Source organism: Brachyistius frenatus, unplaced genomic scaffold, assembly GCF_029030835.1.
Source record: "Brachyistius frenatus isolate BFR_SWC_R1_liver_20210118 unplaced genomic scaffold, ASM2903083v1 Contig_115, whole genome shotgun sequence".
Classification (NCBI taxonomy): domain Eukaryota; kingdom Metazoa; phylum Chordata; class Actinopteri; family Embiotocidae; genus Brachyistius; species Brachyistius frenatus.
The window spans coordinates 775013-802500 of NW_027210714.1; the positions used below are offsets into that span (position 1 = coordinate 775013).

The window sequence follows — 27488 nt, forward strand, 5'->3', positions numbered from 1 at the left end:
AGCTGAACTCCCCAGCATGAGCCTCTCTTGCCCTTTCTTTTAGTATAATGAGATCAGCGGGCAGTCCAGTTGGTAAACATCACCGCGCTACAAGTGGTATACTGATGTCAAGTCGCATGACACGTTAAAGTGGATTTTTCACTTACCTCTCTGCCATCTGGAGCGCAGCCATTTGTTGATTCAAACAACCCGCAGAGATGAGGAAGAGAAATATGTGTAATTTAGAAAGCATTTAGAGAGAAAATACCTCCACCAGGGCATCGCAATTATAGAAAACACAATGTTGCATCTGCACCGAGATCAGGGTCTGAATCAAAATAAATACTGAGCACTGTGCAACCAAGAAGATGCAATACCACAGCGTCTAAGAAATTAGCAAAAAATACCTAATTCCAGATAAACAGCAGAACTAGTCTACTGTTCTTTAGACCATAGGGAAAAGTTCTTTAGAAATGTTACTTGTATTAAAGCCTTATGTTTTTGGGATATCCTGCTAACGAAGCAGACAGACAAACCAACAAACAAAACTGGACAAAAAGCATAAAATTGGCAACAGTAACTCAAACATCCAACAGTAATTGTGGGATCAACGTGAGACCTTGACTTATAAAAGAAAAAAACGACACCCTGGTTCCTTCTACAAATAAAAACTAAAATCTACATAAATAAAGTGTACTATAGTTTTACAAAATGCACCTGTAGGTACTGAAGTTTTAACAGATCTTTAGTTCCAGATTTACAGTATCAGCCTAAGTCCAGAGCGGCAAGTGTGTTCCTTCCCTCATCACACATTTCTTAAGTGATGATGGAGTGGAAAAAGTCCTCAGATTCTTTACTTACCAAATCAAAGTACGAAAAAAATATTCCATAACTAGTAAAAGTCTTTAATAAATGTTTCTGCTGTTGAGGTTGGAGCTAGTTTTGACTTTATATTCAGTTTGGAAGGTTAATCTGGTTCAAATCCTACTGAAGGGTTCAGCTCTTCTCCAGTGGCTCATTAAATAGTTTGAAATGGGTATTTTATTGAAGTAAAATTTAGGAGGGAGTCTTGCTTTTTAGTGACGAAACTAAACAGCTTTGTTTATTTGACAGCGGGTAATTACCAATGGAGCAAAACAAGCCCTGTAAAATGTTTTGGAGTTGCAGTTTCAATATTTTACGGTGCATAAAAAGGAGACACTTAGGTAAAAAATAAATACTTCATACAGCTATATATAGACTTTAATAAATGTCCTTGCAGACTCACTCATACCAAGTAAAAGGAGAGTGAAGTACGTTGCCTTAACGGTACATTTATTTGTCTTTAAGCTATAACCTATTTCGTTATTCGCCCGCCTTTGTCTCTCCGATCAGATGTGCCACTTTTCCGGCGACAGTCGGATATTCTCCAAGACGGTCACATTCATCACGTCCTATTTGTCTCCTGTTGTTTCCATAATTTTCACATCTATCACAAAACAACATCTTAATGCCGATGTCATTTGTCTGAGTGTTTTCCATCAGATGAAAAGAGAAAGATCTGGGCTAACCGTATATTAAGTGCCAAACATCAGGTCTCAATATGCCTTTTTTTTTTTTTCTCTCGTCTTTTTCCTTCATTTTTCAAATCTCCCTGATGAGAGTCCGTTCAAAGTCTGTTAGATGAATGAGAGAGGAGGAGACAAGAGCAATACGAGGTTGTGGAAACTGCATATTCTGCAGTGCAGGGACTCTCAAACCTTTCTGTGAGGTTTAATCCTGTAAAAAAAATTGTGATTTTACAAATAACTAAGTAATGGAGTACAAAGAAAGCAATGTGAAAGTTCTCGGGAGGATTAAAAAAAAAAAATCTGCTCCATTTTAAAGCCTGTAAAATGCTCAATAGTGGCACAGCGTTTACTGTGCAATCTAAAAGCTGAGGAGGGTGTTTGAAAAACTCAAAGTGATAGAAGAAAGTAATTTCAGTGTGTGGTTAGCTTGCAGAAAACCAGTTATGTCTACTTTTAGATCTTAAACATGTTTAATTTTTTTCTCTATGGAGTTCCATATAGGAGAGTATTGTGAGAGTTTTATACCAGCTGAGTCTAAACCTGAAAATTACAGTTAATGTCTGCAGCTGTCAGTCCAGTTCTGCTTAACTAACATAAAGAACGTGTTTGCCGACACGTCTGTGATCGGCCGTCATGTCAGTGCAGCCAGTGAGGCGGTGAGGCGGTGACTCATTTTCCCTCGAGATACCCCGCAGTCTCTCACTTCAGTACAACATTATTACCGTCAGGAGGTTTTCAAAGGTTTGAATAGCTATTGTAAAAAAAATAAATAAAAAAAACCTGCCTGGAGTCCTGCAAAAGCTTTATTTAAAAGGCTGATAAGTGACTTCTTTTTTCCAACAGGAAGAAGGAACTGCTGTCGAGGGATGACCTACAGTTGCCGTGGCAACCGCTCTATGATCTGTACAAAAGTGTCATCTACTCCAAAACTGAACACCTGGGGCTCATCTGGTTCCCCAAGTATGTAGCTTTACCTTCATTGTACATGTAGCCTTTCTATCAATTTACCTGCTTTTTATATGCCATTTTTTACATTTTTTTTTTGAATGGTACTGCCCACACAAACCTGATCCAAAATACCTATCTGCATCAAGGAAAATGATCGGTGTGGGGATTTTCGTGCCATTAAATGAGAGAATCGATGCCACTCCCATGTCTGTAGACTGAATATGAAACATAAGAACTAGAAACGAGAGGAAACAGGCAGCCTGGCTCTGCCTCAACAAATTAAAACTCACCAACCAGCACATCCAAAGCTAACACCATTCATTTCAAAGGGGTCTGTCCTGGACTGGTTTTCAGTCTGGGGACTAGTAATGATCTGGAATGGTTGACTTTGACCTAAAACCCAGTAACTGGTCCTGACCAAGAAATTGTCCCATATATGCTGTAACAAATAAAACATGAACTTTTAAAGGTGCCAGGTGAGCTGTTTTCCTGCGAGCTAGCTGTCTGCTGGCTGTAGCTTCATGTTTACTGTAGACATTAACGAGATTAGTCCAATTGTATTACAATAATATTTGAAACCTGAAATCCAAATCTAAACCTATTTTCTTAAATGACTTTGATAGTAAATTAATCAAAGGTGCTTTTCAGCAAGGGCCTTATCCCCAATTACACCAGTGGCCAACAGATCAGCCGCGTTGATGCATTGACAAAAATACCCGGGAATGCCAAAAGGCTGACGCTAGATTGGATCTGCGGGAGGGATGCTCTTGCTGTGATTGGTTGATACGGTGCGGGAGGGTTAAGATTAGTGTTCGGATTAAAGATAGGGACCCGTGATTGACAGCTAAACAACCAATCACAGCAGTGTAGAGTTTAGCCTCTCTGCGGCTGATCCATTCTAACAACCAAGCATCCCAAAAACACTGTCTCCATAGACTGCCATTTAAAAAAAAGATAAAACAGTTACTGTGAAACAAGATCAGCTATTGTTTTTGTATCATAAAATGTGAAACCATGTCGGTTTTAGATTTGCAAAACTGTCCCAGAGCCTAGAAAAGGTACTTTTATGCACACGACGTCATCCCAATGTTAAGTCTATCAGCGGAGCGGGTGAGGTCAGTCAAAATATGTTGGTGCAATGAGCCGGAGAATGTAGAGCAAAAACAGAGAGGAAAATAAAAATGGTTTGCCTGATGTGCTAGGAATTCAATTTTCACCCGAATGCATCTATGAGTCGTACTGGGCAGTTCCAGGTGTGAATATCTGTCAACTGTGTGGCTGTAATCAGGGTGTATGTAAATAAACAAGGGTTAAAATGGTCACTTATCAAGCAAAGGATACTTTACTGTTTTACATTACCATTAAACGATTATATGCTTTGGGACTGTTAGTCAGACAAAACAAGTGGATCTATTTTCAGAGCCGACTTAAAGATCAATGGGAAAAAGTAACTAACAGATGAATTGATTAATAAAGTCATTTTTAGTTGCTGTCTGAGTGTTCAAGAGGTTTTTATGGAGACATTTGGATCTCATAAGATAGTTAAGACTCTAAACACACACAGCCTCACACACCTCCTCTCTCTGCTTGTTTGCAGCTCAGTGGACCACATTTTGAAGGCTTTGATCAAAAGCTGCAGACTGTAAGTCTCGTCCTCTGTGATCATGTAATTTGTGCAGCAGATAATGTATGGCTTTGATCTTCGGTTGAGCTGTGTACTGTAGATCAATGTGTGTTTGTCTCTTTCGCTCTCTTTGCTTGTCTGCATCTATTTGTGCTCATGGATGTCTTTGGCTCTCCCTGCGTGTGTGCGTGTGTGTGTGTGTGTGTGTGTGTGTGTGTGTGTGTGTGTGTGTGTGTGTGTGTGTGCGTGCGCGCGTGCGTGTGTATGTGCACGCTCTTGGGGATTTCTCAGGTATTTCCCCGCATCATCCACCCAGGAGATGCTGGATGAGTGGCGCCCCCTGCTGTGTGTGTTTGACGTGGCCATGCAGAAGGCGATCAGCAACATGGAGCTGTTCCTGCCCACCATCATGCCCCCGGAGGAACAAAGCCAGGGCTTCCAGTAAGTGGGCCAACTTGAATGGCTGTGTTTAGAAACAGCTTTATACGCCAGCTTGTCTGAGCCAGAGCTGAAACAAAGACCTTAGAAAGTTTACCAAAAGCACTCAGCCTGCCACCGGGAACAGGTACAATATGTTGCAGTCCTGTAAATATAAACTTACCCTTTTAACGTGGTATTAAGTGTATGTTTATAAAATAAAATGTTGCATTAAGAGTCATGTATGTACACATTTCCAGGCTGTGGAAGGGTTTACACGTGGGAGCGTCAATGAATAATGTTTTTCTTGTTTCCTCGCTCCTTTTTTTTTTTGCTCCACTGGAAAATCTTTGCCCCTCTTTCTCCGTGCTCTCCGTGACAGTGCTCCAGCCACCGAAGCCCCCTTCACAGCTTTTAGTGTATTCGCTCTTTTTGCGAGCTATTTTTCTGGATTTACTCTTGGATTCATAAGCGGTTTCCGCACAGTTTTCCACAATACATCATCTTTCATACTCTATCTTTCCGTTTCAGTTTTTTTCTCTCTTTCCTCGTAAACATACAGGAGTGGGAGGGAGTTCATATTTTGAGGACAGGAGATAAATGAGGGGGATTCAGCCTCAGGTGTGTGTGTGTCATTGGATGTGAATACAATGCTCTTTTTTGTGTGTTTTCAGGTTGTGGTTTGATGAATTAATGAATCTCTGGATGTCGGTGCAAAATCAGCCGAGCTGGGAAGGGGTGAGGCACACATACATACTCGCAGGATTCCACTTTTTTTTTTTCTGAGCCTTTTGAAATAAGTTTATTCCTACTTTTATAACCTGTGAATTTAAAATGCGTTATGTCACATTAAATTGAAATTAATGAAAATTCCACCTCTGAAATTTCCTCATAAATATGGAACTCCAAGTGGTGGATTTTTTTTTTACAAATATCTTTGATTTATTGAGCAATGGATCATGCAGCTTTCCATTTCTTTTAAACTGGATAATTTGTAATGACACATTTTTCTACATTTCCTGATGGCAATTGATTGAAATGTGGAGATGTTGCTAAAGGATTGTCGGTTTCCACTCGGCGTGTGCAGATAAAATTTGTGCGCTCTTACTCTTTTCTATTTCAAGGTGTCTATATTTAATTCTTGGAATGACAGAGTTCACTTCTGGGAATGTTCTTCGTACTCACAGTGATTTTTTTTCCTGTTTTCTCGCAGCACTTAGTGAACCTATTTGCTCGCCTCGCCAACGATAACATCGGCTACGTGGACTGGACCCCTTATATTCCCACTGTGAGTCATTAGCAAAACTATATGGATATACATGTGTGTCTGTTAATGTAATTCACTGCGGCCTGCTGGGCCAAAAGAGTGAGCTAAAACTTGTGGGTGTTTGTGTAGATCTTCACCAGGATCCTGCGCAGTCTGAACCTTCCAGTTGGGGTCAGTCAGATGGTGGCACCGCGGTATCTTATCAACTCATATGACATCGGACACTTGGTGTTGTGGATCACAGCACTTCTGGTACACACTGTTCACACCAGAAGAAAACATACACAAAAATATTTGTATTTTATTGCAAGTGTTTAATTGCCCCTGTTAATTTGCTGTTGATCCCTGCAGGGCGGACCAGGAAACCCTGCACAGAAAGAACTGACCTGCCTCTTCAACAGCATCGCCTCCTTCTACCATCCCTCCAATCACGGCCGCTGGCAGGTAAGTCTCCTTCTCTGACTCTCACACACACACACACACACACACACACACACACACACACACACACACACACACACACACGTACACACACACACGCACACGCACGCTCACAATGTGAACAAGTTGTGACTGCATCTTGAGCTGCTTGCTGTCGCACTCCTTTGATTTATAACCTGTCATTCAGGACGTGGCTGGCTCTCTTTGCACCAACAGCAAAGTAATAAACTGCTGCAGAAAATAGCGATATCACAGGTCTGTTCACGGCAGAGTGTGTGGACGTGTCCGCGGGCGATAAAGCTAATAGAGAACGTACATGTGTGCCTGCAGGCTCGACTGATGCGGCTGCTGCAGCGTCTCCCGGCGAGTGTTGTGCGCCGCGTGCACCGGGAACGTCACGCCGTCCCGAGCTGGATCACGCTGGTCCCCGAGAGGCAAAGGTTGACTGATGCCGACCTGCAGGAGTTCACACGCAGCCTCATTGGAGCCGCCCTGCTGGCCATGTTCAGGTACTGCACCCTGGTAAAAGTTAGCCTCATAAACACGGATAACTTGCACAAGAAAGCCACGAGACTTAACATGACATGATGAGCTCGAGGTGACATCTGTCATACAGTAGTGAATGAAAACGGCTTCCTTAAAACCCTGATGACAGCGCCGTTTTTTTCACCTTGCAAAAAGTGCTTCACAATTTCTACTTCATTCTCCCATTCACACACACTCACTCACAAAGATGATGGAGCTGATATGTAAAGCGTTGGCCTGCAATTAGGAGGAACTTTAGGCGTGGAAAGGAGTTGGGGATTGAACTGTCAACCCGTCTCCTAACAGCTGGATCACTACCAAAAAAAAAAACATAGTAACTCAGTATCATTAACATATGGTAAAGTCATTTTTAAAAATACTTGAAGAGCAGCTTTACAGCAAAATGTACTATGTGGTAAGAAAGCAATTGATAGAGCAGAGCAGGATATGATTAGTAAAACGGTAAAATCACCCGAGTGGAAACAAACTAATGAGAGCAATCGAGACTAATCGAGAAGCCCCAGAAAATAATCAAGTAAACTTTTACATTCTGTAAAAATAAGTTGTAAGATGATATAGACAAAATCGGTGCAAGCCGACCACATGTGGAGAGTGCCGGTAGAAATTATTTCTATTCCCGCAGAAATAGATACCATAGGTGTCATTGTGGGTGTAGGTGTGACCATTCTGTTGCATAGTCAGAGCAAGTTAGCGGTCCTGTTAAACGACGTGTAATGACCAGAATTTCTCCATACTTTCGGAGCCAGACCTCGCATTCACAAATAGATTCTGACTGCATATTTTGGTTTTCCACCTTCCCGCTATCCTATATTTTGACGATAACGTCCCTTTTCCACCAAATATTACAGTTAGCTAAAACCCCCGTGATACTTTAGACAACCTTTTGACCTCAAAATCCCCCAGGCTGAAACTGGTCCAAGGTTTAAATGTTAAAGGTTGTTCTTTTACATCTAAATACTATTTCAACTGAATTTCAGTGACTCTGTCTTAGTGTCAACCGTGTAAACAGCCATTAGATATAGCTACCATTTGAATCGGCGCCAGCCCCGTTGTCTAACTGTAGTGGCTCACTAGTGAATCTAATCACTGCACACACTTGGCCTGAACACGGCGTCCTCAGCCACAGCACGCCTAATCTGTACAAAGACAGATCATGTGTGATTATCTGTTTGTGCGTGTGTGCGCTGTTGTTGTTGTTGTTGTTGTTGTTGTTGACACTGTACTGCATGCTGTTGGGTGTTAATTTGCCCTCTCCTGGTGATTTGCAGTAAAACTGGCAGCACAGATGCAGCCTATGCTCTTCAGAACCTGGCTCTCCTCACACCAGAACTGGCCATCCCACCTGTACTGGAGAAGTAAGTTCTATGAACCATTTTGATGCGCTGTCAAAAATATTTCCGTTAATATTAATGCATTTTTTCACTCCTATTATTATTATTATTATTATTTGTATTATTCTTTGCCTTACTGTGATGTGGGAGGGTATAAACAGCATATAAACAGGAAGTATAATGTTGCAATCAAGTCAGTAAGGTTACAATTTGGGCCTTGATTTTTTTTTGCGTATTTTGTTTCTATTTTGTCAAATTGACACTTTTAAAAAACATGCAGAATTAGGTAAAAGCAGTTCCTGTTTGCAGTGTACCTGTGAATGAACGGGGAACTTTACCTAGATTACTTTTAACGATGAAGAAAACTTAAAAACATGATGATTCTTCGGCAGGTTCTGGAGTTATGAGGAGCCTCATTTTTCTGTGATTTCTACGGGAAGTCTTAGTCACACCGCATGTGTGAATTTATGTATATCATGTCTGTGCGCTCAGAGTTTGAACGTCGACACCAATTACGGCAATCAGGCGCTAAGGGTTTGCACATCAATAGTATCTCATTTTCCTCCTTGAACTGCTGCAACTGCTGCAGTGTTGGTAACCAAACTACAAAAATGAACTTTTCAGAGCACCAACGTGCACCTGTCTCATTCATCTCATCTTATTTAACTGTTTACCTCCTCCCGTCTCGTGTATAACAGGACCTATGCTGCAATGGAGACCCTGACTGAGCCGCACACGCTCACCGCCACCCTCAGCTGCATGATCGGCATGGCTCGCAGCCTGGTTTCCCCTAACAACCATTACCCAGAGGGCCGTGCACACGTGCTCCCACTGCTCATGGGCTCCCTGCCAGGGGTGGACCCCAATGACTTCAGCAAGTGCATGGTGAGTAATGGATGTGCTGATTAGTAATGAAGAAGAATTGTTCGACAAGTAGACAATAGAGCTCTCGCTGATTAAATTCCCTTCTTGTATACTCAGGTCTATCCTATTAATAATTCCTGAAAGTGGAATGAATATCTCAGTTTGAAGAACCCGCAATTAATGTGGCATAGGCTTCAGTTTCTGCTTGAATTGTAAAATGGATTGGTTCTCTCTCTTCTGGTGTGCTCATTTTCTCCAGACTGTATTAATCCATCACACCAGAATAAATTAATACATTTGAAAAAGCTATTCGGCTGACATCTGGTAGGTTATTTACACCGTGATCACGTCAGACGATGTAAATCGATCTGTTTCCCGCTGTGCTTCTCTGTCCAGATAACGTTCCAGTTCATCGCCACCTACACCACTCTGGTGCCTTTGGTGGATTGTTCGTCTGCTCCTTCACGGCACGCTGATCTCACAGAGGTACACACACAGCACGCGTTAACTAATCATTCATAAAGAAGATTAGACAAATATAAGCGAGAGCAAAAGTCCCGACATCACCTACGGAGAAAGGAAGAGCATCTGTGACTGATTCTGTTTTCGGTGTTTACTGTCCGAGTTGAGAGACGAGACATTCTGGTGTCGAATACATTTGGTTACTATAATAAGTTGAAATCTGCGTGAGTTTAACAAAACAACACTTTATGATCGTACAAAATTGGTTGCTTCTTTTGCAGCAACATTCATATTTGAAGCATTACCTACTTTCAGATCTTCAGCTTTATGTTCAATCAAAATCAGCTATATTTGCCAAATTTCGTCACAGTCTTCACTACCTATCTTATATGAGTCTGGACAGACAGAGATGTAAACTGTAACTTGAATGGATGGCGGAGGCGGGAACACAAGTTCACAACTGCGAGTCTGGAATAAAACTAGCTCACATTACAAAGACATAAACCAAAGCACACGAGTATTACACAAATACCCTCACTAGTCATCTCCATTTCTCCCCTGCAGATAGAAAAGGATCTGTGTTTTGCATCGGCTGAGTTTGAAGACTTCGTGCTGCAGTTCCTGGACAGGTAGAGATAAATTAACGAGTCCGACTGTCACTTAGTGAAGCTTTGTTGTCAGTGTCTGAATACGAATGTGTCTTTCTGTTTGAAATGCACCACTCTCGACGACACGCGCGTAAAACAGCGCTTTTGGGGTTTTTGTTGCCACCGTAACGCTGCTGACATTTTCATCACCGACAAGTGTTTTAAGTGTGTGTTTGTGTATTTGTGTGTGTCCTTGCGTACATGTGCAGGTGTTTTGCTCTGATAGACAGCAGTACTCTGGAACAGACAAGAGACGAGACGGAGACGGATACCCAGACTCATTTGGAGAGCCTGGTGGAGCTCGGCCTCTCCTCTACCGTGAGCACTATCTTAACACAGTGCTCCACAGAAATATACAAGGTAGTGCATGAACACACTCGCGCAATTGTCACGGCAACACCCTTGTTTTGAGGTTAACAACATTTTCTTTGCTTAAGTTCATTAATTCACTAATCCCCAACTCCTCGCCGTAGTCTGACCTCAACTAAACTCTTTTTTATTAGTTTCTAACTCAGACGGCTCCCCTCAGGGACCCTGAAAACTTATTGTCTCAATCAGCTTCTTACTCTGAGCAATGGCATCTAACATGAACACAATGTTTTCTGCCAAAGTGGCATCAGTTTTGGTTATTTCACGAGAGATTTCCACAGTGTTACTTGCTAATGAATTGAGAAATGCCATAAAGCGTGCACTTTATGTCGAAAAGGTTCTTTAACAGGCTTAAAAAAGCTTTTAACACACAAACTACATCATGTGATCGTCCTAAACTGTGTCTTTACGTCAGGTTGCGTTGCAGAAAGTGTACAACTTTGCCACCTCCAACATCTTTGAGACGTGCGTGTCGGGCAGGATGGTGGCTGACATGTGCAGAGCTGCGGTAAAGGTATGCGTGTGTTCATATCTGCATCTCATTTCTCTTTTTTAAGCACATTACACAATCTCATAGAGTCATGCATAATGCAGACTTAATTTTTACCTTCACTTGCACGTTTTAGTTTAGTTTCATGCTCATTTACTGTGTTACATCTTCATTTTCATGATTCACTCTGCCTGATTTTCTGCATGCTTGTGTTTGTGACTGGGCGTCTAAATGTGTGTGTGCCTACTGGCGTATGCATGCCTTTTGCCTGTGTGTTTGTGTTTGTGTTTGCAGTGTCATCCCGCTGAGTCTCTCCGTCTGTTCATCCCTCACTGCTGCAGCGTCATCTTCCACATTACTGACAGTCAGTACCAGGCTGTGTGTACTGTATGTAGAATAGTCCAGTGTGTGTGTGTGTGTGTGTGTGTAGAGAAGATATAAACATGCTTGCATGAGGACTGTTAAAGGCCTCAAGAATCGAATGAGTCCTGAACGAGTTAATTTACTGCAAGTTGAAATGATAAAGCTAAATTCCTTAGGTTGTTCACACCAGTTTACAGTGATCCCAGAAGAATTCAAAGATTTTATGAGACACAGTTTGAAGACATAAGAGAATTTTAAAAAATGTTAAAAAAAAGATCAACTGTTTGTGAATCATTTTTCTGTCTAACAATAGAACTAGACTTTTATCAGCTAATGTACAAAGTGTTCTTTAAATGGAAAAATGTTTAAGAACATTAGCATCGGGATTAACTATGTGATCAGCATGATGTTATGACAATCCATCCTGGCGACACCATGAATGTCTGTGCCAAATTCCTCCAATAGTCCCTAAAGATACATCGCTAGCATGGTTGAAAACTGAAATGACCCCAAAATTCTGTAAAAGCAGCTCAGTCTGTCAGTAGAGCAATACAGTACATGATTTAGCTTCTTCGTGTGTGTGTGTGTGTGTGTGTGTGTGTGTGTGTGTGTGTGTGTGTGTGTGTGTGTGTGTGTGTGTGTGTGTGTAGATGAGGAGCTGCAGAGCGAAGAGGAGCTGGATAAGGAGCTGTTGTGGAATCTTCAGCTGCTGTCCGAGGTGAGAGAGGGAGCTATCATTCCTCTACACTCTAAAAAAACCCAACTTAAATCCTAGAAACCTAATCGTTTTATTGAATCTTAAAATGACCTTTTACTACTACTGTCTATTCCTTCTATTAGGATCAGTGGAAACACTTGAAAAGTGTGTAACAGGTGGACATTTCGACTTAAAATTTAAAAGAAAAAAAAAGACTAGTGTTATGACATTGTAGGAGAAAAACTATGACCAAAAGACATTTTTTGCAGTGTGCACGGTGCACGGTCATAAATATCAAAGAGCTTTGTCGTTAACCAGAACATATTGATACTCTTTCTGTTTTGTTTTATTACTCCTGGGAGCTTCATGCGAGTGGGAGCGGGCCAGACGCTGTGATTTACAGGACAACTTCAATATTTAAGACACAACTCTCCACTGAATTGCCTGTGTGTGTGTGTGTGTGTGTGTGTGTGTGTGTGTGTGTGTGTGTGTGTGTGTGTGTGTGTGTGTGTGTGCGTGTGTGCGTGTGCTGTTTTTAGGTAACCCGTGTGGATGGTGAACAGCTGTTAAAATACCAAGGGGAACTGGAGCGGATCCTGTGTGTGTGTGTGCGTCTGCGCTGTAAACGGGCGTACACACTTGCCTGCAGCCTGCTGGAGCACACACTGCGGTCGCTGTCCCTCATCTATCCCACCGAGTACCGCAGCACCTCTGGAGGCTTTGACGCTGACCTCCCTATACGGGTACACACACACACACACACACACTGCAACGACTCAAAAGGATGTCACTTTAAAAGACGAAACAGTGACCCCCATTATTTGATCATAGAAAGTGATGCTAAAGTTAAGTCCAGTTCCTTCACTCTATCTGCTTCACTCTGAAGCCCCCCCCCCACCTCACACGCACGCACACACACACACACACACACACACACACACACACACACACACACACACACACACACACACACACACACACACACACACACACACACACACACACACACACACACACACACACACACACCGAGAAAAGATTCTCTGGAATAACTTTCTTTCTAAACCTTGAACAAAATGTTTTGTATGGGAGCGCGTGGGAAGTGTGTGTCTGTTTTGATGTCTCGGTAGCAGCTATTACAGCTGCATTCCACCGCTGCTTTTCAAACGTTGAACTATCAACCCCTTTTCATCTGCAGTTCACGGTCAAGGATTTTGTATCTCGTACTTTTAGATGTACTTTACTAGAATTTCTTAGAATTTCTTTCATTTTGTATCTTTGCTAGTTGGATTCATCTGCTACTCTGATCATAGATCTGTTTGCTGCATAAATTGTTTTGGTCTTTCCATTCGGTGATGTCTTTATCCTTTACATGTGTTTCAAATACCAGGAGATGACACAGGTCTGTGGTTTTCAAAGTTGACTGGTTGTGCTGGTTTGCCTGCCAGTTGTTCCACTGGAACTGGCAACTTTGTGAGAGAACGCTCTGTGTCTCTCTGCAGGACTGGGGCAGAGCTGGAGATGTGGCAGACTTGGGTGTGTGTTGGCACGTGCTCAGTCAGGAGGAGGAGAACTTTGTCTCCCAGCTGTTGTCCCGCCTACTGCACCCCGAGCTGCAGCGAATCAAGGGCCACGTCTCTGGAGATCAGCCAATGAGCAGGTGTCCTGTCATTTGTCTCAAATAAACTGTAGCGTTTCAATGCTGATAATTGACATTTGCCTGCTTCCCAAAAATGATATGTGCTTTAAATATTTCTCTCACTGCTTTTGACGAAGCCCAATCATGAGCACAGAAGGGTGCCCAAACACACTGCGGTTGAAGGGCTGTAATGAGCTGTCTGATTCACAGGGAGGAGTTGTTGCAGAGTCTTGCTGTTGTACAGCACTGCCTTCTTGGAGCTGGAAGCACGCTGCCCCCTTTGGATGGACCGCACGTATCTGACCTGTGAGACCTGCAGCTGCACACACACACACACACACACACACACACACACACACACACACACACACACACACACACACACACACACACACACACACACACACACACACACACACACACAGAAACACTCATTTTCATGCAGGCTCGTCACGTTTTCCTCCTCACATTTTCGCTTCTTCTCAGGGTGCCCTCCATGGTGAATCTCGGGGAGATCAAGCTGAATATAGGTGTCGACTACGGTAAGAAAACAAGAAGCAGGCAGCCACATAACCAACATGCAGGAGTAGTCTCTCCCGTTAGTTTCAGTGGGTGATAAGGTCGCTCATCCTGCATTCTGTGCCCATATGGGGATGCCTGTGTGTCTCCTCCCTTCCAGATGATTCACGGGAGAACTACAGAGAGTCCATCTGTCAAACCATGAGACTGCTGCTACGTGAGTGAAGATTTTACCTTCTCACTCCCTTTGAAATGTGATTGCAATGCACAGGTCATTTATATCCACCTTTTTCCGATCCAGATCACATCTTGGAGCACTCGGAGGATGACACAAAGTCACTGTTTGTCATCATTAAGGTGCCCAGCTCTTGGGATTTTTCTATGATCCATATATGAAATGTTACCATGTTGCCCTGGGGTATGGGTAGGCCTGCGAAAGTCTCACAGTTTGTATGTCTGTCTGTCTGACTGCAGATCCTCAGTGATCTCATGTTTTTCCGAGGGACTCACAAGAGGGAGTTTGACTCACGCTGGAAAAGCTTCACTCTCGTCAAGAAGTCCATGGCTCACACACACACACACACACACACACACACACACACACACACACACACACACACACACACACACACACACACACACACACACACACACACACACACACACACACACACACACACACACACACACACACACACACACACACACACACACACACACACACACACACACAAAACAGGGTGAGTTGGAAAAGTGCACAAGGCTGCTGATCATTGTCAGTTCCAGCACGTCACTTGCAGGTTGTTTTAACATGTCATCTTTCCTTCTGCAGCTTCTTGGGAAGAAGCAGCACATTAGAGCGCTGCTCATTGACCGAGTTTTACTCCAGCATGAGGTTCGTTTGACGACACACAATCACACAGGTAGCTATATGTACACTATATGTTGCATTTACTTATTGAAACTAGTGTTTCTGTGTGAATAGATGAGAAAGCTGGTGGTGGACGGCAGTGAATATAAAGTGGTTCATCAGGAGCTGCTCTGTGATCTGCTGCTGCTTTCTACCAGCACTTACAGCCAGGTAACACTGACACATTCATTAATTCATTAATTTTCAGAACATCTGCTGGTTCCGATTTCATGATGGTATTAACATAAAGATCTCTGGTGAAATAGAAACTAATTGAGAATGTATGCATGTACATCTGTGTGTGTCCGTGTGTGTGTGTGTGTGTGTGTGTGTGCGTGTGCGTGCGTGTGCGCGTGTGTGTGTGTGTGTGTCCTTGCAGGTACGCAGCAAAGCGCAGAATGTGCTGATGGCTGCAATGGGAACCTATAGCTTCTCCTACAGAGACCTGATTCCCCGAATCCTTCAACTGCTGTCACCACAACACACCACTGGCACGCAGCCACAGTTCAAGGTACCACGCTCAAACAGCAAAAACGTGCTCCTCCTGGTCACTCTCCGTGGTGCTGAAACCTGAAAATAGTTCAAAACTGTGTCTTCAGTATGTATTTGATGGCTTCATTGGCCTCCCAGCTCTGGTCACCTGTGGCCTTCAGCGCTGATTTGAAAGATGTACTGCTGGTTGTTCAGGCAGGTAAGCCTTGGCCCTCCTACACGGTTGCCCTTTTCTCTTGTTACTCACCTGCTTGCAGCCTAACCTTCGCTGACTAGTTTCTAGGGTGAGCGGGCCTCCACGGTCGGGGCACCAACACTCTGGAAAAGTCTAACCATTAGAAATTAGAAAAGTAACACCAGCATCCTTCTTTATAATTCTTCTACAGACCTTTTTCTACAAACCTACTTGTTATATATTTCCCACTTTTAAAACATTGCATTTGGCAAATCTATGTATTGTGTATGTTTTTACTGCGTCTTTTGTTTTGAGTTCAAAACATTATTCTTATTTAACATGATATCATGCTAACTCTATGCAATGTTGTTGCAAACCTACTGAAATCTAGAGCTAACGTATCCCAGAAAAGAAGTCACGGTTGGCCGCACAGACTCTGGCGCCAATAAACACCCATTCAAAAAGTCTCAACTTCTGTCATGAAAGACCACGTCAATAAATTCCCTCCTTCTGATCATTCCCCGGTTGGTCCTTTGAAAAATAATTCCACAGTTATATGATTATATATTAGGCCTGAAAGAGAAGTATGTTTGGGGGAGTGTCTGGTTTGATTAACATACCTGAAGTGCAGTCAGGTTTTCAGTATAGGCGGACGGGCACAGTGTCCCCAGGTTTTCAGTCAAATCCACCGCTCGCTCCTCCCCAGCTCGTCCAAATATGGTCACTTCTGGTTCGAAAAAAGATGCGAGAAGGTAGAGCCAAAATGTCAGACTTGAAGTCTCAAAATTGGCAGCTCCACCCGGTTGGCCCTGGAATTTACAAGAAAAAATGTGTGCGAGATTACGCGGATATGTCTCGCTTACTCCAGCAAAACTGAGTATGCGAGCCACACAAACACGAGATTAATGACATATTGTTCGTGTTTTCATATTTCCTATCTCTTTCGACACATTTGAAACCAGGTGTTTACCTGTACATTTGCGAGTTCCTTTGATGTTCATCCGTCTGTGTGTCTGTTGCTCAGGGTGCTCTGTACTGCCTTCTGGGTGCACAGAGTGGTATTTGCCTGGCCAGTGCACGGGACTGGGACTGCGTAGGGGAAGTTTGGCCTGCTCTGGTCCGCTGTGGCTTGTCACCCTCGATGAACCTGGAGAAGCCGTCCATCGGACGACTGCTGGATGACATCATTGACCGGATCCATCGCCAGCACGACACCATCGGGATCTACTTCACTGTGAGCAAGGTGTCCATTAATATCAATATACGATCCCCAGCTGGTGTTTTTTTTTTAACTGTGTATTGCCCTTCGTCCTCTTCTGCCTCTAGGTGTCCGAGAGAAGTGTAGAGATAGCCAATCGAATCACACAATCTGAGAATCCCGCGCCTTGTTTAGAGGTGCCGTCCATAGAGGAGATGAAAGAGGGGATTCAACGTCAGCGAATCAAAAACGTGGTTGCTGCACGGTAGGAATATAAACTGGTTTCAAACGGCTCTTGTTATTTTTTCATTCATACAGTTTTTCTCAAGGTTAAAAAAGAGTTTGAGGACATCTTAGCTTATTTTTACTGTCACTATCATTAGTAGCAGTAGAGGTAGTACTCCTGACTAGCGCTTGTTTTTCTTTTTACAGGAAATATGAGAAGCTTGTCAACGACATGTTGGACTGCCTTGAAGACAGAGACTTGTAGGTTTTTCTCTCCACCTGTATTTGTGCTACGCATTCGTCATGTTAATGCTCAGACAATAAAAATGTGCACCAATCCAAAATGATACACTACTTACAGCGAAATTTACAATAGAGTACCAAGTGTTAAAGGACCCTGAGTGAGTTATATTATACAGTCTGTTCTTTTAAATACAAAAAGTGACACCTGAGAGGAGAAAATAGAAACACTACTTAAAATAGTTGTTGGAGCAGAGATGCAACGCAGAATTACTTTCTTTTTCTTTTCTTTTTTTTTTTTTTTGTCACCAACAAGACTTGTTTTCATGTATGTCTGCTTGTGTTTCAGACCCTGGAAATTTGAGCATATGGCCACAGACTTGTTGTATCTCCTCCTGCGGGAGGATCATCCTCTTCCCCTCGACGCTGTCCTCTACTTCACACAAAGCCTTGTACATGACTCCCTCAGCATACGCAAGGTCTGCAGCAGCTCTGTGTTTATGTCTGTATGAATTTTTGTTTGTGTGGATAAAATCTCCACACTTTATGGTGCAGTATGTGATTTTTCCGCTGGGTTATAAAATTGCAAATGGGGTGGATGAAAACATCTTTGGGGGGGTTCGTCAGATTTAAGATGCAGTTGACATCAAGCCTCAAACATGCAAATGACTCGTGGACTCTCTTGCTAGAGCAGCTCATAAGCAGCTGTTTTGACACAGTTTAAACACCGAGGCTGTGTTTAAATTGAATTTGATATTGTAATTATATTCAGTATGCACCATGTACTAATATTTGTAGTTGGCTGTTTATGCAGTTAGCTTACAAGAAGCCAACATACTCAAACTAATAGAAAAAGATGTGCGTCTATCAGCAAAGACAATGCAATGTGTATTTCTAAAGAATTTAACATTTACTTTTGTATTTTTCAACATCTTTTAAAAGCTGTCACCACCACCTGCAACTCAAATACATATTTAATCTGTAAATTAAGTTTCTCTGTGTTCTCCTTTGAGTCAGAGTGCTAAATAAGTCAAAAACCATAACCATATTTTCATTTCGTTTGTTTGTTTCATGATGGGGATCTTGTTTCAATATGGCCAATCAAATATTGCACAAAGCAGTTACATCAGTGCTTTATCCTATCTGTACAGCAGATGGTCACACTGAGCCAGACAGCAGCTGTTACATGACGCCACAGCCGCAGACTTTGAACAACAAGTCACAATAGTTTCCCTGCAAAACTCTCTGTCGTATCTAGCTTAGAAACAGGAAACGCTAATCTAAAACAGCGGAAAAGTGCAGTTAATCTTTAAAAATCAATGCTAACAACAGTCTTCCCGAGACTTGTGGTTACAGCACACGCTTGTTTACTTTCTCTCCACACTAGCACTCTGGCAGGCGAACAGCTGCTGTCAATCAAACAAGACTCAAAGAGTAGCGTTTATGATCTTTCGTCGGAGACTTTTTTCTTCCTTTAAATAATAGAAATAAAATAAACAATAAATTACAAAATTCTGACAATATTTTAGAGCAACAAAAAGCAGCAGCAATTCATCGATTAAGTTGCAACACGACAGGATAATGTAAAACGGAGACCACGACGTATTCCAGTCCAGTATTATGTGTAGAACAAATACTGGAACAATCGGTACTTTTTAATACCCACAGCACTTTTTTATTGGAACCAGAGGAGACTCTGTGACTCCATCTAAAGTGCTCTACTTGTGGGTGAAAATACTAAATGTGGCAACAGTTAAGATGACTAACTTATAACACGTTACTTTTCTGTTATTCAGTACAATCTTTCTCTCTGTTAGGTTGCAATCTCAGCAGTGGCTGGCATCTTGAAACAGCTGAAACGGCCGAGACAGAAAGTGACCGTGAAGCCGTCAGATATCAGTGAGTCTGCACACACAAACAGCACAAACATACGATCAGCTAGAAGGGCAGACCTCCGCCAGGGCCATAGAATAGTCCACTCTTCTATGATATGCAAGTAACCATGAAATACGTCTCAGTATAATTACAAAACTACTTGCTGTGTTACGTTTGAGCATATACATGTGTATCCCAGAGGATAACTGCTACTCATGAATGAGTGTTTTGTTACCGAGCCATCGCATTTCTAGCATGTTTTGTCACTGTTGAATTTTACTGCCATCTACTGGATTTTAAGATGTATGGTATTTAGCTGGCACAATGACCGATCTGACAATGTTTATGAATGTGAAAAATAAGAAGTGTAACCACTCCATGATTTGGATGCGCTCCAATATTAAATGGGGGCTTGCCTGGCCCATGGTATACCCTTCCACCAAATTTCATGAAAATCAGGTTTTTCCGTAATACTGCTGACAAACAAACAAACTAAAACATAACGTCTTAAAGGAGGTAACAGTCAAATACACCATACAACTCATATATTTGGTTCTTAATTTGAATCAAACCATACTTCATGATGTACATATTAATTGTGTGGTACTTTAATTTGCCATTGAGTAAACAATAAGACCATAATATACATCCATGTTTGCTTTTTATTAAAAGATCAATTGCTTTAAATGAGAAAATCTTTCGTCTAGAAACCGAAACTTCCCACCACGAACATACACTGACCTACAACTAAGACAAATAACACACTCACTTGTGTGTGTTCAGGGTGCTTTCTGTAATTGCATTCGTTTTTGTAGGTGGTATCGAGGATCCACAGGGGTTGTGTGTCGGGGACCGCGAGGGGAATCGCTGGCTGCAGTACGACAGCAACAACCTTCCTCAGAGTGAGGAACAGTGGGATTCTCAGCATTATGTGGAGAAAACACACTGGGGCTACTACTCGTGGCCGAGGTAAATACGCTGACTGACTGACTGTTGAGGAAGAGGATTTAAAAACTCGAAGGCTGATTAACTGCTTGGTTGGGACGAGCAAAATAGCTGATTGACTTAGGTGTCTGGTTGATTCGATGCCCGGCTTTGTGGCTATGTTTATGTCTGACTAACTGCTGGATGACTGATCTGGTAGGCTGGATAACTAGCAGGGTGTTGAAGTGACTTCCTGTCACGGCCTGGCCCAGATAAGGCTGACTGAACGACTTACCGCCTGGCCTAGATAGAAGAATTGATGTATAGGTGGAGGGCTGGCGGGCTGTCTTGGTATGCGGACGGCTTGCTGACTAACTGACTTTATAATCATTCATTTATCCTTGCTGCTTATTTGAAGACAGTATGTGTCTATCCAGATTTTTTTTCTTTGTGTTGTTATCTATAAATCACAGCAGCCTCTTCTTTGTCTCACGCTCATTTCAGAGAAATGATGATCCATGCAGCTTCTGAAAAGCCAAAAGATGACCTGCCATATGAGGAGATGAGTGAGGTTGGTGCTCACGCTGCACCACACACAGCATCTCTCAGTGATGCCTCACTAATACTACATTTAAGGTGTGTGTTTGTGCGTCACTCAGGGTGAAAAGATCATCTTTGAATATTTCTCGGACCCGGAGTTTATTGACCAGCTGATAGAGTTTCTCTCCCTGGAGGATCGGAAAGGAAAAGACAGCTTCAACCCTCGACGCTTCTGTCTCTTCAAGGTGCAATTTAAATTCTCATCCTCAATCGATCCAAAACAAAACAAAAAACCTTTCAGAAAAAAAGTGACACAGCATACCACTATTTGCCGAGGCTGAATTGAACTCCACAAAGCTGCAATTTCTGTCAACAATTTCTGTGATTCCTTTTTCTCAGGCAGCAGTTTACTTGCGTCAAACAAATGACTGTAATCTGTCTTTTTCTTTTGGTTTCTTCCGTGACGAACAAACCGACACGCTCACGTTTGAATGACAGGGGCTGTTTCGTAACTATGGTGATGTGTTCCTGCCGTTACTATGGCCTCACTTGGAGCAGCTCGCCGGTGACCCCCACGAGAGCTCCCAGCGCTGCGTGTGTGAGATTACTGCAGGACTAATCAGAGGCAGCAAACTCTGGAGTTTCAGCAAGGTACTGGAGACACACACACACACACACACACACACACACACACACACACACACACACACACACACACACACACACACACACACACACACACACACACACACACAGGGAAAAATACACACACCGCACTGCTTTTTGATAAGAAAAGTCAATATTAATAAAAACTTTCATTATTGTGTGTGTGTGTGTGTGTGTGTGTGTGTGTGTGTGTGTGTGTGTGTGTGTGTGTGTGTGTGTGTGTGTGTGTGTGTGTGTGTGTGTGTGTGTGTGTGTGTTTGTGCTCAGGTGGACAGGCTATGGCGGCTTTTGTGCCCTTTGATCAGGACAGCATTGACCAACATCACAGTGGAAACCTACACAGACTGGGGCACCTGCATCGCTACAGCTTGTGTGAGTGGCTCTCATGCATACAAATACATCGTAGAGAACACAGCTAAGGGCTTATTCATGAGAAGTTTATCCGTTTATTTTGCATTTACATTTTGTTTGAACCAGATGTTTCTAATGTTCATGTGACAGTTTCTTCATATTTTTTGCTATTTTCGTGACTTGGTTGCCGAGTTGCAGTGTCACTCAATTGCCATTTGTGGTTTTAAGTGAAATGAATGTGAAAAACCTTAAAATTTCTTTGCTGGCTTGTTTTTGACCACATTACCTGCAAAATTAATGATATTACTGGCCCTGTGATGGACTGCTAACCTGTCAAGGTTGTTCTCTTCTTTTGCCCAAAGTCTGCTGGGATAGACCACAGCCTCTCCATTACCCCGTACGGGATGATCATTTATTTATACTCAGACATATATATACATTTATTACTCACTACTCATGCAAATGCATGCCACTAATGTGAAATATCAGATGCAATATACATATATCTTTGACCTATTGCAATGGTAATATATTTAGAAACATTTATAGTTACATTTTCACAGTATAGGTAAAGGTTGTCTTGAGTATTTTTAATGAATATAGCTTGTTTGTTTGTGTATTTATACATTTATCATTATATTTTTTTGTACATTTTCTTAAAATTTTGAAATTCCATTATATTTTTATTTTTATTTTATGTGTATTTGTATTTGTTTCTTTGTACTTATTTTACCTACCTATATTCTTGAGCCTACAAAGCCAATATAGATAATGGATTGATGGAGTAATGACACTCCTCTCAGTCTTCAGCTTTATGTTAAGTGCTAATTAGCAAGTGTTGGCATGCTAACAACCAAAACTAAGATGGTAACAACAGTATATATTGCGCCTGCTAAATCTAAGCATGTTACCACTGTCCCTGTGGTTAGCACTTAGCTCAAAGCCCCACCGCACATATCCTCACAGAGCTGTGAGGCTGCTGACTCTTAATCTTGCTATTCAACAACAAACGCATTACTGGACAAGTCTGTAAAATGGTGCCTTCCTCAGGAGGACTGTGTTTACTGTAAGATCATTTTAGACTAAAGCACTCCTTTTTAAAAAATCCAATAAAAACCTGTCTTAAACACAGCACACAATAATACAGCTGTTCCATCCTCTTGTGCAGTAGTTGCACTTCTGACTAACAGTAAGGAAATCAATGTGATGCTTTAACTGTAAAATGTTTTGAAATTGGAAGTAGACTCTCTCCTCTAAGGGAGGCGAAATTTATGGGAAAATGTGCATACAGTAACTCAGTGGATGTGTACAATTTGAAATAGATGTTCTAAAAATATTTTTTGTTTTGGATGCCATCCAATAGGAGGGTAGGGACCCCAGGAAACTCCACTGGCTGTTTGAGCTGCTGATGGAGAGCCCGCTCAGTGGAGAGGGCGGCTCATTCAGGGATGCCAGGTATGTGTGTGTGTGTGAGTGTGTGTGTGTGTGTGTGTGTGTGTGTGTGTGTGTGTGTGTGCGTGCGTGCGTGCGTGCGTGTGTGTGTGTGTGTGTGTGTGTGTGTGTGTGTGTGTGTGCGTGTGTGTGTGTCTCCATGAATAACCATAAGCGCAGCGCTTGCGCTGTCTTGTCATTTACAGTATTTCTGAGGTTTCTGATTTCAGGCTGCAGTCGTAACCTGAGCTGACAAATGCTGAGCTTACATGGTGCGATAACACAACGAACCCCCCACCTCCCCTCTCTCTGTCTCTGTCAGTTTGCTGTATGTGCTGCAGGGAGGTCTGACCCAGCAGCAGTGGAGGGTTTCTGAGCTGCTGCACAGGCTGCTGGCCTACCTGGAGCCCAAACTCACCCAGGTGTATAAAAATGTCAGGGAGCGCATCGGCAGGTACCGAACTGAAAATTTGTGTTTTCTCTTCTGGATTCATGTCTGAATAGATTAATTAGTTTGTGTGTGCTGTTTGGGGGTGATCAGTTCTAAGGCTCCATATTTACATCCATGTATGTCTCAGCTGCTCCCATTTTGTACTGTATTTTCTTCACTGTTTCCCCTCCTCTCTCCCTCTGACTCTCCCCCTTTACCCCATCTCTCTCTCTCTCTCCAGTGTCCTGACCTATATCTTCATGATCGACGTGGCCCTGCCCCACACCCAGCCCACCTTCTCCCCCCACGTGGCAGAATTCGTCACCCGGGTCCTGCAGCAACTGAAGCCCCTCATGTCGGAGCTGGAGATCCACAACCACGTTCACGAGGAGAACACCCAGGAGACGGACGAGTGCACCCAGGCTGTCAAACTGCTCAAGACGGGTCAGGATGTGGATGCAAGCATGTAAACTGTGTGGTGGACGGACATGGCCGAGGCTATGGGAAAAATATATATATATATATATATATATATTTACCGTGACAACTTGTTCTCTGGGTGAAATAGACAGACACACTGAAGCCAGATGAAACAAACTAAAAGCTGTGATTCCTTATTGATTTCACCTTTTAAAGTTACTTTAAAAGGTAGTGAGGTATGGATCGAAGGGGAATTTCGGGGGGGTGTGTCCAGGCATTTTAAAAAGAAACTATGGAATGGAGTCTGACTCAATATTTGGGAGGGTATAATTTGTGCAGGTCACACAGTGGAGCAATTCGCACTAGATTTCGTTTTTCTCTCAGTTGCAGGCTAGTCTCTAATAGCAGCTTAACAAATAGTGTTTACGTTGTTTTTTCAGAATTTGTTTAAATCCTATTGAACTAAAAGGTCCGTTCTTCTAAATTACAAAAAAAACCAACATATTTTCTCACTTAATTATAGTTGCATCAGCCATGCAGATCGTTTTATTTTATTTGCTTTTCTGCAACTGAGATTTTTTTGGATTTTGAGTTGATTTGGTGGAAGTTCAACAGCAAAGTCACTTTTAAATAAAGTTTGAGGAATTAAAGTTGAACAAAGTTTCAATAAAATTTGCTCAACTTTTGCTCAAGCTGCGTCCACCTTTTGAGAGCATAGGCCATCACTGTTAATCAAGTCTTGAAGTGAAAGAAAAAAAAAATTACTTGTTACTGTTTCTGAATTTTAAAAACTGTACACTTCCAAGTTATTAACTTGGAAAAATATCAGTATACTGATGCAACTCCCATGTATGTTACTAAAGCCTGTTTGAGTGTCTGACTGAAACATAGCCGTGTACTGTTATAGCAAAATTTTGCAAAGCGCCACTGGGAGTTCTGTAGTGGTAAATACTGTATACTACTATCAACGCAGAATATTTTATGACCGAAGAGATCTCAGACACAAATACCACAAAACCTGGGCATAAATAATTGAAAATACTTTTTAAAAACTTGCTCGAACATACAAGTCATTGTAGTGTCAGAGAAGTAATTCATTTTAGCTCAACATTTAGTATCCTTTTGTATTTATTCACATCCGCTTCTGTTTTTTTTTTGTGGCGGTCCACCTGTTTGCCAAAGACTGAATTTAGATTAAAAAAAAAAAAGAATTTTGTCTTAATATCGGCCCATCGTTGCTCTTTCAGTTTCTGTCATTACTCTCATCTCCATTATACAGACAAATATCTGGTTATTAAATTATACAAGTCATTAGATACTAAATCGTGATAGATTGTGTTTTATTACCGGGGCAACGCAGTAAGGTCACAGCGCCGAGACTACCGTTTTTATTATTTGGCAGCAACCCAAAATCTCCCCTGTGTGTGCGTTTGTGTGTTTGTGTTTGTGTGTACGTACGTGCCATTTGCAGTGTTGAAATGGTTGATGGCGAGCGCGGGGCGAACTTTTACCACTCCTGTTCAGCAGCAACTACAGCTCCTGCCTCTCCTCTTCAAGGTAAAAAAAAAAACACACACACACAAATACACACACAAACACACAGGTCCCAGCACAGCATTATTACCCACTCAATCTTACTTGCCCATTAAGCTCAATTTCTCTCTTCATTTACTCAAAATGGTGCGTGGCTGTGTGTCTTCCTACCTCTCTCCGCCCTCCCTCCCTCTCCGCTCCTCTCCTCTCTCTCCCTGCAGATTGCCCCGGTGGAGATTGATGAGAGCTATGATGAGATGAAGCAGGATGCGCGCACGTGTCTCTCTCTCATGTCCCAGGGCCTGCTGTATCCCGAGCACATCCCTCTGGTTCTGGCAGCGCTGGAGGAGGTAATACACACACGCACGCACACGCACACGCACACGCACACACACACACACACACACACACACGCACAAAGATAAGCATAAACACATAGATAGTCTAAAACCCTCCGGCATACACATGCTCACACACACGCTGCCCCCACCTGCCTTGCTGTCAGTGCTCCGGACGCCAGTGCTGCCCTAAGTGTTGTGTTCGACTATAAACAACCTATGCAGTTTTAATTAGCTTCCTTTATGACGCTCAAACGTGTTTCTGCTGAGTTTTTTTTGTTTGTGAACGGTGCCCCTGCTGTGAAATTTCTGCCCTCAAATGCCTTCAGAATTTCCCACCTTTGGTGTCCACGGTTTCATATTTGATGATGGACGGTGCGAGAAAGCAGTGCAGTAACATTTCTCTCTTTCACCTCGACGCCCAAACTTAAATATTTTACATTTGCGGAAACCAGGTATCATGTTGTGCACGTGCATTATTTAACGGGATAGTTGAATTTTCCTGGGGGAACGCTGGCTATCCGAGTCAGATGCTGAATGCTAAATATATATTATTATATATACTATTGAGTTAGCAGGTGGTTAGTTTAGCATGGAGACTGAAATCAGGGGGAAGCAGTTAGCCTGGCTCAGCCTGGCTCAGGTAAAACAAAAACAAAAACAAAAAACTCACCAATTAAAAAGTTATGTCTTAATTCTTTATTAATACAAAGAAATAAATCCTTCAATAAATAGAAGCAAGACACAGGGAATATTTGCAGCACTTAACTCTTCCTAGAACCAAACTTCCTCTCGTGTAACGCTGCAAAAGGTGAAGAGTGTTTCCAAAAATGTCAAACTATTCCTTTAAAACTCAAGTGTGGGACATCTCGAGTCCCTATCTAGAGCCTCCAATGCTTCTATATATAGTCTAGCCCCCTCATAAAATTGCTGGTCTCTGCTTGTTTGGAAGGCAAATGATTTTCTGCAAGAAGCCATCAATACTCCTCTCAGTGCACACACACCGAAGGGTTTTCATGTGAGTCCGGCGTGCCAGATCTAATTTGATGTTTTTGAGAAACCCTGTCTTCTGTGAAGCCGTTGCCATCTGTGTACTGAGCACTGGGGATCTCACACGGCTCAGATGAGATGAGTGTTACCTCCTCCCTTCTTCTTTTTTTATTTTTTTTTATTTTGATATTTTCTGTGAGTTTTTGGAACTTCCCAAACTCTGTAACCGACAGACGACGCGGTCCAAATCTGTGACGTCCTTTCATCGTCTCGGCCTGTTGTCTTATTAAATATGCACCCGATTCTTCTTGAACGCGGCCCTGGGTTTTTTTTTCCGCCGTGTTCAGCAGCGTCAGTATTTTAATAATTTCAGTGCCATCGTCAGGTCGAAATTTCAATTTGTCCAATATTTTGTTCAATGACCAAATCCCTGCAACACCCAATGACATCAGCCTCCACTGTACGTTGTCTTTAGCGCTAGATAGAACATGTAGCCGTGCTAGTATGCTAAATTAAGATGGTAAACATGGTCATCATTACACCTTTTTAGCATTGGCACTCTAGCATTGTGATTATGAACAAGTTTGCATGCTGACA

General features: G+C 42.4%; 2 protein-coding genes across 2 annotated transcripts in view; one reads left to right on the forward strand and one right to left on the reverse strand.

Moving 5' to 3' along the window:
- Positions 1–16790, reverse strand: part of LOC138629386 (thrombospondin-2-like) — a 33122-nt gene extending 16332 nt beyond the window's left edge. Inside the window, exons 1-2 of the mRNA XM_069713041.1 lie at positions 16701–16790; positions 16351–16539 (exon numbers count right to left, since the gene is read on the reverse strand). The gene's annotated coding sequence lies outside the window, so the exon portion shown is untranslated. The remainder of the gene's footprint in view (positions 1–16350; positions 16540–16700) is intronic.
- Positions 1–27488, forward strand: part of LOC138629388 (proteasome activator complex subunit 4B-like) — a 34993-nt gene that overhangs the window by 2094 nt on the left and 5411 nt on the right. Inside the window, exons 3-43 of the mRNA XM_069713044.1 lie at positions 2373–2489; positions 4075–4119; positions 4393–4542; positions 5193–5256; positions 5732–5806; positions 5915–6037; positions 6137–6229; positions 6557–6735; positions 8041–8127; positions 8802–8988; positions 9364–9453; positions 9994–10058; positions 10286–10436; positions 10861–10959; positions 11230–11299; positions 11949–12016; positions 12535–12738; positions 13498–13655; positions 13845–13940; positions 14121–14176; positions 14314–14370; positions 14455–14510; positions 14628–14724; positions 14984–15048; positions 15139–15234; positions 15443–15574; positions 16755–16964; positions 17057–17193; positions 17361–17414; positions 17743–17872; positions 19211–19292; positions 20084–20237; positions 20697–20763; positions 20852–20977; positions 21231–21383; positions 21666–21770; positions 23113–23204; positions 23503–23634; positions 23852–24054; positions 25502–25587; positions 25785–25913. Coding sequence (XP_069569145.1) covers positions 2373–2489; positions 4075–4119; positions 4393–4542; positions 5193–5256; positions 5732–5806; positions 5915–6037; positions 6137–6229; positions 6557–6735; positions 8041–8127; positions 8802–8988; positions 9364–9453; positions 9994–10058; positions 10286–10436; positions 10861–10959; positions 11230–11299; positions 11949–12016; positions 12535–12738; positions 13498–13655; positions 13845–13940; positions 14121–14176; positions 14314–14370; positions 14455–14510; positions 14628–14724; positions 14984–15048; positions 15139–15234; positions 15443–15574; positions 16755–16964; positions 17057–17193; positions 17361–17414; positions 17743–17872; positions 19211–19292; positions 20084–20237; positions 20697–20763; positions 20852–20977; positions 21231–21383; positions 21666–21770; positions 23113–23204; positions 23503–23634; positions 23852–24054; positions 25502–25587; positions 25785–25913 — 4540 coding nt within the window. The remainder of the gene's footprint in view (positions 1–2372; positions 2490–4074; positions 4120–4392; positions 4543–5192; positions 5257–5731; positions 5807–5914; positions 6038–6136; positions 6230–6556; positions 6736–8040; positions 8128–8801; positions 8989–9363; positions 9454–9993; positions 10059–10285; positions 10437–10860; positions 10960–11229; positions 11300–11948; positions 12017–12534; positions 12739–13497; positions 13656–13844; positions 13941–14120; positions 14177–14313; positions 14371–14454; positions 14511–14627; positions 14725–14983; positions 15049–15138; positions 15235–15442; positions 15575–16754; positions 16965–17056; positions 17194–17360; positions 17415–17742; positions 17873–19210; positions 19293–20083; positions 20238–20696; positions 20764–20851; positions 20978–21230; positions 21384–21665; positions 21771–23112; positions 23205–23502; positions 23635–23851; positions 24055–25501; positions 25588–25784; positions 25914–27488) is intronic.